Raw genomic sequence first — 13027 nt, forward strand, 5'->3', positions numbered from 1 at the left:
TTTAAGGTTCTTTATAGAACCTTTTTCTTCTAAGAGTGGGGCACAATAATCAACCCAAACAAACAGTTTACTGAAGAAATGCTTGTTTTTCTACTCTACTACCCCTCTAACTGGTTTGTTGCCCACTGGTGCCCCCTATTTTTTTTTGCCCAGTCTGAGCTGGTGCCCCAGTGAGCCATGTCGAGAGCTGGAAGAAATTAGAGAGCTCATCAGGTACAGAGAGTGTGTGAGCGCGTTGTGTGCAAGCTTCCTGTAAATCCAACCGAAGCGCCATCCCCTTTGACTTGCACAAAGAGCTTTTTGCATCATCATTTGCATTACCTGTTTGTCTGAGAGCAAAGTGGAGGCGTGTGTTTAGGGCTTTTTATTTTTGCTACCCCGTTCAGCCTTGATACAGCTTGGATAAATGATGGCTTTTAAAAGTTAGAAGCGTTGCTGCAGAGATACTTACTGCATTTTGCTGTGTAGTTGTTGTAGCTTTTTTTTTCTTTTTTTGGCGGTTGCATGATGACTGATATTGTTGTTCTCGTATCTGGCCCGAATGTCAGGTAAGAGGAAGTTTGTTATGAATTTGTTCATACTGTTGCACAAAAATGTAAAATATTATTTAATATGACCAATTTGACTACAGTAGGTTATACCAATTCAAGTAATTCTTACGTGTCATTTAGAAATAATTAACATTTTCACTTTTTCAAGTTGATTTGAGGTTTAATATAATGGAGATCTCTATATAATTCATATATGGGAAGTCTGGAAATGTTCTAGTCACCTTTAAAACAAGACCCTCATTTATCTAATATATAGTGTGATATGTAGTTGCTCCTGTCTGTCTTCACTTCTCACAGTGTAGTTTTGATTCTTTTTCTGTTTGGCTAGTACGTTTTTATTTGTTTTGAGGTTTGAATGTCGAATGCATGCTCGTTTATATATTAGCATCCCGAAACACTTCTCATGTAGCCTCAGGTTGTGCTTTTCATTGTGCTGCTTTGAGCTTGTACTGTATGTCTATGGCGTCGCTTCTAAGATCAGACCTGGTGTCTGAAATTCACTGTTCATATCTGGACTGTCCAAAGAGTCAGCTTTGCATAGTCCTAAAACCATCCAACTACATTTTAATACTGCACTTTTAGTACTTTTTTATTGTCTAAAGTTATTTTTTTTTTTTTGTACTTAAGTAGTTGCACTGAAATACATCATAATTTAATTCCAACTGTTATATTATTTTATTATAAATAAGGTCTAATCATTTTTTGAGTGTGTATACTTCTGTGTTGGGTGTAGTGTAATATGAACATCCACTTTGCATATTTTGCATCTGGTTGGTCAGTAGTACACCAGACACAGACACATGGGGGACACCTTTTTGGGTGAATAGGAAACCATGTAGATACCATAATTAATTTGATGTGAATTAAAAAGTTGTGTGGGACAGATTTATTTACTTTTTTGTTATTTTTTTTTCTTGCTGAGCTCAGCTGTTAGCGATGTGTTCTTTTTTTTGAAGTTATAGTTTGGAGGGTCTAGCAGCAGGGATTGAGGATGGCAAACGTTGGATACCGCAGTCTGGAGGCCCATCCAAGGATCAGGGAGGAGTGCAGGGGCAGGAAAGTGAAGAGAGGGGCTCACTCATGTCTCTCACAGAAGAAGGTCCTGGATCTGATTTGGGAGACTGCAGCAGTCCAGGTGGTCAGGTGAGATGAGAGTTGACTTCCCCAAATCATGACGTTTTGGCTAAAATAGAGAAACTATTTGAAAAGGTTACTTGAAGCGGCCCAAGCCAGTGGTTCCCAACTGATTTGGCCATTGGACCCACATTTTCCCATGGTCATGAAGCTGCCAGCCAAATTTGTATAAAAATGTATTTGGTCAAATAACACACACAAGTAGGCCTACCATCCCACTTCACTTAACAGACTAATGAATTGCAAGAATATTATTAACACAAGTTAAACAATTTATATCCTACCCCCTTCATACTATAGTTTTTCATAATACAATAAAGTAAGTTGGTATAAGCCACCACAGTCATCAAAAATATAGAAAATAGCACAATAAGTAAACTTAAGTGGTATTTTGGGTTAAGGTTATGGAGACTGCAGTTACCAAGATAAATACACAATACTAGCATGAACTGTTAATAAAACATATGGACTGATCCTGATGAATAGAATGAACATCATACCAGCATGCAAATCCTTCCCAGCTAACACGTCTTACAAATTAGCCGCGTTTCCACTGTCGGGCCAAAAGCGGGCGTGCTTGTGCGTGCCAGGGCCAGTCGCTTCCACTGTCACTTCCGGGGCTTGATCAGGCCTAACATCAGTGTTAAAGACTTTTAAAATCATTTACCTCAAAACTCACTTTCATGTTTGAATGCCTTCTGTTTGTGATCAGATGTGGATTCTGATCACCGTATAAGGTAGAAATATTTATACGCGATGCAAAAGATGATGCACGCTAACCAATTACCATAGTAAACGTGGTAAATATGAACGCTTGAAGATATCAGACAAATCATAAAGGCTATCACAATCATTTTTTATTTGATCTGTCAGTAGCCTACGTTTCGTCTCTTTATACCGGACTAAAATAAAGCAACTTTTTTTTCGAGAGCTTCCTCTGTTTCTCTGACTGAAAATATAACTGTAGCCTACTGGGAGAGAGTGCTAAAGCTCATCAGGTTGGTGGCATATTTGTTGAAATTATCATCCTTTCTAAATGCTATGTAAATATGTCCTGTAACTACCAAATAAACAACAGACGCGACTGAATAAGTAAGTGACGCTCGGTGCTACAGGCCTGGAGCTTTTAGCCCAGCACGGCCTGTTTAAGACAATATAGACACACATCCTCTTCCTGGCAGATTCGTAACATCTTTAGTTGATTATAACTGCTTAATTATTGCCCTGATGGTCAAAATGGGGATTTTCAATTCTTTAGATATTTTCTTACAGCCACTTTCTATTTTGTGAAGCTCAACAATCTTTTGCTACGCATCAGAACTATATTCTTTGGTTTTACTCATTGTGATGGATGATTAAGGGAATTTGGCCTTTGTGTTTCCTCATATTTAAACTCCTGTGAAACAAGAAGTCATAGCTGGACAATTTCATGTTCCTAGTCACCCTGGTGTGCTAAAAAAGGTAAATATTAATGGGAATATACTTCAGAGATATTTTTCTCATAAAAAATTCTAGGGGTGCCAACAATTATGGCCAGTGTGTTTTGGAGAAAAACATTTATTTCATATTGTGATTTACCCCCCAATTTCAATTCTTTTACTTCAATGAAAGGTTAGATTTTTGTGAATTTTTTGAATGAAAGATCAAAAGGATAAACAATGCAGATTTATTTTTTACAGCCATTTTTGGTCATATTTATCAGGGGTGCCATCAATTTTGACCACGACTATATATAAGCGAAGTGTGAATTATTTCATAGTTACACCTGTAAATGCCTCGCAGTTTTTTTTTTCCATTCTGTGCCCATCATCTGTTACTTCCACCTCTTAATCAAGTCACTTTTCTTTAAAACATGACTTTAAAACAGCACTGAGCATCTAAGTTTGCAATTTCAGAAATCAAGGAAGTATCATCAGTTCAGACACAGCGGCCAATCTGTGACTCTCCCCCTCAAGAAATCAGTCTCTATGCTTTCCATCAGCCAACGGGACATAGATGGTAAGTTAAGCTGCTTGATTTCCATCTCTTCTTTCAGTTTATGGCTGCTATAGCTTGATTATGAAATGGATTTTGTGTTAGAAACATCCTTTGCTTTCAGAATACCAGATATTTTTAATTAATTCCTTGTTTGAGAGGTTGTGCTCGTGCAGGTTGTACCAGTATAATGTAGTTTGTTTTCTTCATCTGGTTTGTGTTAGTTGTCCTCCACCCAGTTCTCAGGCCCCTAAATCATCTGGTTTAATAAGTACTTGCTCTGACTTTTCAATCCCTAATGCAACCGCCCAGCGATAGGAAGAACTCGGCGAAAGAGACGGATCTCTTTTACCTTCAACCTCTCACCGATCCTCCCCAAATCTAAAACTGTCTTTACTGTCACCTCTTCATCTAGTGATGAGGAGGACTCCATAAGTAAGTTGCAGTAGGAGCTGGATAATGGCATCTTCAGCATAGTAACCCTTAGTGTTTTGTCCCTAGACGATGTCTTGTGACTCACAGTAGATGATCCAAAATGTACTAGCCACCTTTGAACCCTGACCCTAATATAGAGTAGAGCCCTCTATTATTGCGATATCTTTACTGATGATATAAAATTAGGGAACATTGTGTATATGTACTTTGCATCTAGATCATGTATTTTCATTCATACTGAATGGCGTCATTCATATTTTTAGCTATATATCGCCCAGCCCTATTGGAGTTTGAAAGTTGCTGGTCACTAATTTTCATTTTTAGGTGAATTAACCCTGTAATATAGTGTTCTTTTTTGCCATACATTTAGTTAAGAGGAGGTCACGTTCTGAACAGTTTTACTACTCCATTCGTCTGTGGTTACATTCATATTTATGGCTGTATGTTTTTTTTGTACTTCTTTGAGATTCAGTGGCGAATACATGGAAATTTCTTACAATAATAACTAAATATGATTTCATGACAGCATTTTCACTTAAAAAACTCAGTATTGATTAAAATGGTCTTGCCCATAGCATGTTAATGGCACAATGTGTCATTTTTTTGTCAATTGAATATCTAGACAAATCACGTACTGTATTTTGTATGTGGATGTAAATCAGGCTCTGTTGATGGAGGCTGTTTGTTATTAGTGATGGTAATTTGACTCCATCATTGTACTTGTAGGTATGACATCATTCACCAGGAACTCCAGTTCAATGGGATACAGGTACGATGCCCATGCATATCTCAATTCATTTTGACATTTCTGGAAACACTCATATAATGCATGTCTTTACAGTATATCTTGCTTTTTTTTTAGCATTACAGAGGAGGAACCTGGACCTTTAAGAGGAGATTTTGAAAAAAGTACCACCAAAGTGAGCCGGACTTTCAGCTATCTAAAGAACAAAATGTACAAGAAAGCGAGAGTAAGTCAACATTTTTGTTCGTCATTTTTTCACCAAGTAATTTCCTGTCCACCAAGAGTGTGTTTGTCGATTAGCTCATCTGTTTCATTCATACTGATGACTGAGTGTGAAAGTGATCCCTGTCAATTAAATGCAAGACAGGAGTTTACCCTTGTACTGAAATGAATGGAGAAGTAGATTGTGTGAGGGGTTGGAAGAGACTTTCTGAGCACTAGAGGAAATATGACAGTAAGAAGAGGCACGCTAATGTTTCATTCTTTACAGTTAGCTCAGCATTTTACCCATTTAAAGGACCATTGCTTTATTTACAAACTACAGAGATCTAAAGTAGGGTTCCCAGGAAACCTGGAAATAAACAGTTTGGTTGCACTTTATTTTAAGGTGATTTAGTTTCATAGTACATACTCAAATAAGTACTGATTAATATTAATTAATTGCATGTACTATAGAGTTACGGTTAAGGTTAGGGTTAGTTACTTGTAATTATGCATAATTTACTGTTAAAAACAAACCATTAAAATGAATCAAGCTTCCAAACACTGGGAACTTTGTAGTTAATTATACTTTAAATGTTAAATCTATAGTCTGAAACTTTTGCAGCGCTACTGATTAACTATAAAAGTTTTCAAATGGGTGTTTTTATACCAAAATGTTCAGATTTCATCAGCACTTTGCTGTTCTGACACCAGCAACGACAGTGCAATAAAAAGAGGAAGTAAGAGTCACAGCACCCTCCCAGCTTGAGCTGGATCACTTCCTCCTGAATCTGAGGTGATGCTAAACTTTTTGTCTCGGTCGAGTGTCTTGCAAAGGCTCTCCCTCCCACAGTAATGTTATATAGAAAGTTTTGCGAGGTTCAGGGCCGCTATCAGAAGATAAAGAGCTTGAAGGGAGAAGAGGTAGGCCGAATCTCAGTCACTGTCTCGTTTAAGGAAAGTGATGTTTTGCCCCTGGGGTTTGTTCACTTTTTGTTCTGGTTTATCTTGTACTTCTTTTTCTCTTCTCACTGCTTGATGTTCACTGTTTTTGAATTTGTTAACTCCTTAGTTGCTTAACAATGGAATCCAATGACTTGCTCATTGTTTAGTTGTCTTTTAGTGCATTTCATCCACAACTGGCACTTTGTTGACAGCAGTGTGTTTGATTTATGATGATTCAACTATACATACATAATTTAATATTTCATGTTTAGAATAAGCCTGATAATGTTTGACACACAAAAAAAACGGTTGCTGTTTCTAAACAGTTGCTTAGATTGAGGCCTATATTTACAAGTAGGAAGCTGAACTTTGTTACAGGAGAACTTGACAACAATTTAGAGGATGTTTGTGCACAACTGTCTGAATCACAGTGATAATGTCCTCAGTTTGAAATGACATTTTTCATGGGGACAATAGGGCTGCCCACTAAGATCCTCTTTTTGATTAGCATACTCATTAGCTCTGGATCCTGTAGCACTCATCCATACAAATTTTGTCCCATAGTCCCATAATTTTAATTAACAAGCACCTTGTTTTGTTCGCGCAAGGAATTTGAAGACAGGTTGGCATACTAAATTACTTTGCAGAAATGCCATTAAAGAAAATGATGAGCAATTTAAGTTAATGGGTTTAAACTGAAGTAGCTACGACGGGCCATTACAGTGCTCTGCAAGTGTTAACAGCTGTCACCTATTGTAATATTTCTTATACCTCTTCTGGCACAGGAAAAAGACAAGGAAAAAAATCGGGAGAAAGACAGAGAGGCAAAAGAGAGAGACAAGAAATCTGTGAATGGACACCTGTTCAGCACGTCGAATTTGCTGCATCCGGCTTTGTGCCAGCAATGCAACAAAACCCTTAACACTAAAGATGCTGTCAACTGCACAAGTAAGAATCCGTTCCTCTTTTAAGGTTAAAGGTACTACCTAACATCCATTTGATTTATTTACTCCTAATACTAGGTCTCACATGAAAAGACCTATAGCATGTGCAGGACAAATATATAATAGAAAATATTTGTGTTCCCTTAAGTAATTTCAAAGGCTCCTAATATTGTTTTGGAAGTCTCCTACAAGTTGACATGTATTTAAGGTGATGGAATATAATGGCGATAGAATAGAAAAACGCTTAAAATTGAAGGATGATTTAAAGATGTCTGAACTGTTGTGTCATGGGTTTCAAAAGACTCATTGCTCAAAAATAGGAAGCAGTTCTGGTAACATCATTCACTTCCTCATGGAGCGCTGAAGAGAAAATCGTATTCATTCAGGGAGAAAATGTTTTCTCCCTCATTATTTTTTATATATATGTTAATCTCATTCCAATTTACTGTAAATAAACTTTAAACTTCCCATTGAGTCTATTTTTCAGTCCATCTTTCTATAGCCTCATTGCCCAGCCCATTGGTAGTAATAGAAAAATATAATATAAATCTATATAGAAATAATAATAAAACTATTAAAAATAATTAAAACGTAATAAGAAACAATGATATTATATATATTCAGAGTCTGTTCTTTACAAAAGATCTGCATTACTAGTGCTTGTTGGCACGTTTCTGGGATTTCATTTGTGAGCTTGGTGGAGTTTCCTGACTGGAAGGAATTCCTAACCCTAAGCCCAACTGTCTTTACCACTTTGACCATAAGCCAGAATAGAAAAAACAATGACTTCCGCTATGAGTGCATGATTAAACCCTTATGTTTGGTCATAGAGGTGAAATCTGCTAACAGAAAAGGCTGGGTTTATGTTTTGGTAACAAATAATGATGTATTCTTACAGCATCCACAATATAACATCTTTATCAAAGAATTGAAAGATTGAAAACTTAAAGGTGCAGTAAGCGATTTCTGAGAAACACTATTGATATTTGAAATCCACACAAACAAACACAATCCTCCCTTCATTGTTCCAACTTAAACTTTAAACTTAAACAACTCTAAAATGAGACATATTTCCTTGGCATCTAACTGAAATAAGTTCAAGTTAAAGTACTAAAATACTTGAAACTTAACGGAAATAAAACTAAATTAAAGCTAAATATAAATATTTAAAAAAAATGATAAAAGCACAAACTTGTATATTATACCTTACACTTACAGCATTCACAATATAACATCTTTTTCAAAGAAGTGAATTGCAAATGAGTACTTTGCTAATGTTTTTATTTGTGATGTTTATTTTTTCAGATTGCAATGTGAGAGTTCACAAGAGCTGTAGAGAAAGCCTCCCCATGTGTCCCAAAAGCAGAATGAAGGTTTGAGTTGTTTTCATTCTAAAATGTGCCATATTCTTTCAGTTACTCGCCGAGAAAAGTGTCGGCATTGTGTTGTTAAAAACAATCTGTTCCTTCTTTTCTGTTACATGAACAACAGTTTGCAATACCAGAGTCCACCACTATGCCTGTCGTCACTCTACGAACAAAATGTGGGTTTGCAGGTTTCTCTCTTTTCATTCTATGATTTTTTTTCATGTCAGCTGATCTTAATGGTGTATTTTTGTGTGTAGCGTCCACACTGCGGGAGCGTCCCTGGTCTGCTATCTTTTCTCCAGAGGAACATTCTGTGATTGTTCCTTCCAGACGACCCACCAGTATTATGCCCTTCCACAGCAGCAACCTCTCGAAAAGCATGTCCATCAACAATATTTCAATGTTAGTGCCTTAACACACATACCAACAAGTATTCTCAGGATTCAACTGAAAATGTAGTTACCGAGTATGTTCAGAATGGAATGCAACTATACTGCATACTACACAGTATCCAGTGTTGTTATTGATTACTAAAACTATTGACAAAAAATATTTCGTTAATTGAAATAAAGCTGAAATAAAATACATTGAACACTTAAAAAACTTGTGAAAATTAGATGTTACATTGGCAACTAACTGAAATAAAATGTTTAAGATAAAGTACTAAAATTACTAAAACCATTGTGTGAGTAATATGCAATCATGGAATCAATAAAAAAAAGTAACTATAGTCTGATTATCAGTATTTTAAAATGTAATATAATCTAATTACAAGTACTTATTTTTTGCAATCTGATTATGTAATGCAGATTACATGCGTATAATCAGTTTCTACCCAGCACTGGTAATATGGCAGTACGCCATTCTCAACGTACAACTTAACTGCTGACTTCTGATACCTAAAGCCAATGAATCTGCCTGTAGGACACTTGACCTCATCCCTCATCCCAACCTCATCCATTCCTGCAGGTTTGACGATATACCTCTGAGAGGAATGCGATATCTGTCTCAATCCACAGACTCCCTCCACAAACCCAATAAGGTCACAGCGTCCAATGAGTCTCTAGATGAAGGTGAGCAGACATATTTCTTCTTGTATTATACCAGATGCAATTTCCTGCACTTTCAAAAGCATCTAAAAGAGGGCCCAACCTAAAATCTTTCAGGGAAAACTGACTGTCCAGCATGTTCCCTTTTCAGCATGAATTAGAAAGAATTAGTCCTTATCCTTTTAAAAACAAGTAATTAATTGTCAGAGCTGTGGCTTCATGGGAGGCCTAGTTTTGAATCTGGCCTCTAGTTCTTTTTCTTCCCCTTCTACTCAGTCATTTCCTTCATTATTCACTTTCACTAGTTTTTTATTATTTGTACAGGTTTTTAAAAGTAATGTATGAATAAACTTTTTGTTGGTTTCTAAAGGAACTGAGATGGTTGACAGCCGGCTGATGGGAGAGTTTGAAGCAGATGTTAAAGAACTGGAGGCTGACTCCTGGAGCATTACTGTAGATAAGAAATGTCTGAAGCATCTCAAGAAGGACATTGTTAAGAGGCAAGACGTCATCTATGGTAAGTCCATGTTAGGATTGAATACGTTTTTAGTTTCTTTATGGCCAAAAGCATTTGCTGTTCTGAGCTTTTGTTTACAAACACTGACTAAATGATTGCACATTTCGTCCAGGGAAATGTTCCTGAAGGGCAATTGGTTTTGCAGCAAGAACAGCATACAATAAAGACAATATACAATGCATTAAAACAAAGATTAAAGATGAAACAGAAAAAAAAAAAAAAAACTAGACATACATATAAACAATTTTTTATATATATATGTATATATATATATATATATATATATATATATATATATATATATATATATATAACGTATAAAAATGACAAAAAAATCAACAAAATTACTAAAACTAAAATGAAAACTAAAAATACCAAAATAAAAACGAATTCAAAATATATAAACACTATAATAATGCATCAAAAATCACATGCAATAATTTTAGCAGCAGTGTTGTTGACCTTAACTTGAAGCAATTACTCTTGGTTCTTTTGGTTAACAATAGGTACAAATTTACAAATAACACGATTGTTGAAAATTTACAAAATTGATAAATCAATTCGTTTAGATTAGTTTACAATTAAAGTGAATTGTTTTGAAGTAACTGGCAACTTTAACATGGGAATCTCTTGCTGTTCAAAGAGTCGACATCTCTTTGATGTCTGGCCCAAAAGCGATAAGAATAGTAACTGCTGCTTTCCCAGATGTCTGGATCTAAACATCTCTTTCCTTTATCAATCCAGAGCTGATCCAGACGGAGATGCATCACCTGCGGACGTTACGGATCATGTCTGATGTGTACAGTAAGGGCCTGCTGACAGATCTCCAGCTGGAGGTCCAGATGGTGGAGAAGATGTTCCCCATGCTGGAGGAGCTCCTGGATCTCCACTCGTTCTTTTTCAGTGCACTGCTGGAGAGGAAGAAGGAAGCCGGCCTGGATGGAACGAACGGCTTTATAATCAACAGAATAGGAGATGTGCTGGTCAACCAGGTGAGGGTGTTTGATTTTACTTAAAGTCCCCCTGTAGTCAATAATTTTATCCCTTAAAACTCATATTTGATCACCAAAATGACATATTTAAATGTTTTTTCCTTGAAAAAAAATCTTCATACATCATTCGTGCATACGTCAACATGAATTATCAGCAGATTCATTGTTCATATCCCAGCTCCTGTAATAATTTATCACATGATGTGCTTCAGTTCTCAGGCTCTAATGCAGAAAGCATGAAGAAAATCTATGGCAAATTTTGCAGTCGACACAGTGAAGCAGTGAACTTCTACAAGGAGCTGCATGCCCGAGACAAACGCTTCCAGGCATTCATCAGGGTAAATTCTTCAATTCATTATGTTGGACATTCTTCCCAATAAATGCAAGAAGATACCTAACGGTCCTCAATGTGGTCTTGTTTCCAGAAAAAAATGAGCAGCAGTGTTGTCCGGCGGATGGGCATCCCAGAGTGCATTTTGCTGGTTACTCAGCGAATAACAAAGTACCCGGTGCTTTTACAGAGAATCCTGCAGCACACTAAAGGTGAGATTTACTTTGACCAGTTGCAGTCATGAGCTGTGATTTAGTTTTAAATCTTTCTTAAAGAAATCAGTCAGTCAATTCTAAGCAATAGTGTTCGGACTAAATGGATATTCCAGCATGAAATGCATATTTTGTGGGAGCTCTAATTCACCCCTACCCAATTCTTGTCCAAGAAATATAAAAAAAAAAAAAAAAAAAAACACCCTACCATTTAAAGTTTAGGGTCAGTAATATTTTTTTAAAGAAAATAATACTTTTATTTAGCAAGGATGCATTAAATTGCATTTAAAAAAATGCTTTTCTTTTCATCAATAAGCAGCACAGCTATTTATATTAATAAGAAATTATTATGTTTAATGTATTAAGAAATGTTTCCCGAGCTGCAAATTAGCATATCAGAATGATCTCTGAAGGATCATGTGACACTGATGACTGGAGTAATTATGGGGAAAATTCAGCTAAATTACATTTTAAAATGTATTCAAATAGAAAAAAGTTATTTTAAATTGTAATAATTCACAATACTACTATTTTTTGCTGTTTTTTGATCAAATAAATGCAGCCTTATAATAAAAGCATAAAAACTTTTGAACTGTAGCTTAATATAAAAAAAGGCTTCTTTTGCAGGTGCTGTATACCATAGATTGAGACCTCACAGCCACTTTCAAAGGTTGTGAACTACTCTGATTTTGTTGTGCTTAGTGTCATTTACAAATACACAGATCTGATGAGATAACAAAACTAGACGAAAATGAGACAAACAGACACTATAAAATTGGACTTGAGCCAAAGACGTTGGCAGTAAGCAAAGTCAAGCCTCAGTTCTCCAAACCGACTCGCCTGTCAGTGTTTGAATAGCACACCAATATTTCACTCTCGGTAAACACGCTTGTCTTACGGATGGGCCCTCCGCCGCACACATGAGCCCATAATGTGTAAACATTCCACATTTACCGCAAATCACTTCCAACTGTTGCACAGCCAGCCTGAAAGGCTTTTTGGTCACGTTCCCAACAAAGAGATTTTTAAAATGAATTAGAGCATCAAGTATAACAAATATCCTTTCAGGGGCAATTTGAGAAGGAGCTTATAGCTCTCAAGAGGGTTTTATCCTGCCAGTCTAATACTATAATGAAACTAAATGGACTTGTTGATTGTTTATAGGAATTTATTACAATTCAATATCATATAAACCTGTGTGTCTGTCTGTGTGTGTGTTTGTGCAGAGAACGAGGAGGATTTCGAGGACTTGACGCAGGCGCTTCAGCTGGTGAAGGACATAATTGCTTCAGTGGACAATAAAGTAAATGAACATGAGAAGAAGAAAAAGTTGAAAGAGATCTACGGCCGTACGGACAGCAAGTCCATCACGCGCATGAAGAACGGCCAGATGTTTGCCCGAGAGGACCTGCTTCGCTGTCGGAAGCTTCTCCATGATGGTCCTCTGCAGCTGAAAAACGCTGCTGGACGACTAAAGGGTACAACTCTTTAATGTTGTTATCGTAAATCTCGTTGTAGACCTCATTTATTCAACGATGGGAGAAAAGGAAAACCGTTATATGTTGGTGATTCTTCCATTTTGAAAATTTTTATATCTTCAAACTATACTGTATTAAAGACCCCATGTGCT

The 13027-nt window shown here is 36.5% G+C and overlaps 1 protein-coding gene across 9 annotated transcripts in view; it reads left to right on the forward strand.

Annotated features, from left to right (window-relative positions):
• Positions 1-13027, forward strand: part of LOC311287795 (A-kinase anchoring protein 13) — a 77697-nt gene that overhangs the window by 52484 nt on the left and 12186 nt on the right. For 4 of the 9 annotated variants that reach the window (XR_014626805.1, XR_014626806.1, XM_084404853.1 and 1 more), the window contains exons 13-27: positions 154-213; positions 1508-1694; positions 3581-3683; positions 4821-4863; positions 4957-5065; positions 6771-6933; positions 8235-8302; positions 8421-8472; positions 8554-8698; positions 9221-9369; positions 9716-9862; positions 10607-10854; positions 11067-11192; positions 11280-11397; positions 12624-12875. Coding sequence is in view for 6 of the 9 variants with exons in the window: in XM_084404853.1 (XP_084260979.1) it covers positions 154-213; positions 1508-1694; positions 3581-3683; positions 4821-4863; positions 4957-5065; positions 6771-6933; positions 8235-8302; positions 8421-8472; positions 8554-8698; positions 9221-9369; positions 9716-9862; positions 10607-10854; positions 11067-11192; positions 11280-11397; positions 12624-12875 (1970 nt within the window). In the remaining 3 variants the exon portion in view is untranslated. The remainder of the gene's footprint in view (positions 1-153; positions 214-1507; positions 1695-3580; positions 3684-4820; positions 4864-4956; positions 5066-6770; positions 6934-8234; positions 8303-8420; positions 8473-8553; positions 8699-9220; positions 9370-9715; positions 9863-10606; positions 10855-11066; positions 11193-11279; positions 11398-12623; positions 12876-13027) is intronic. The other 5 variants (XR_014626807.1, XM_084404855.1, XM_084404856.1 and 2 more) reach the window with 3 other exon arrangements.

The sequence above is a fragment of the Rutilus rutilus genome (genome assembly GCF_951802725.1).
Source record: "Rutilus rutilus genome assembly, chromosome: 3".
Lineage (NCBI taxonomy): Eukaryota > Metazoa > Chordata > Actinopteri > Cypriniformes > Leuciscidae > Rutilus > Rutilus rutilus.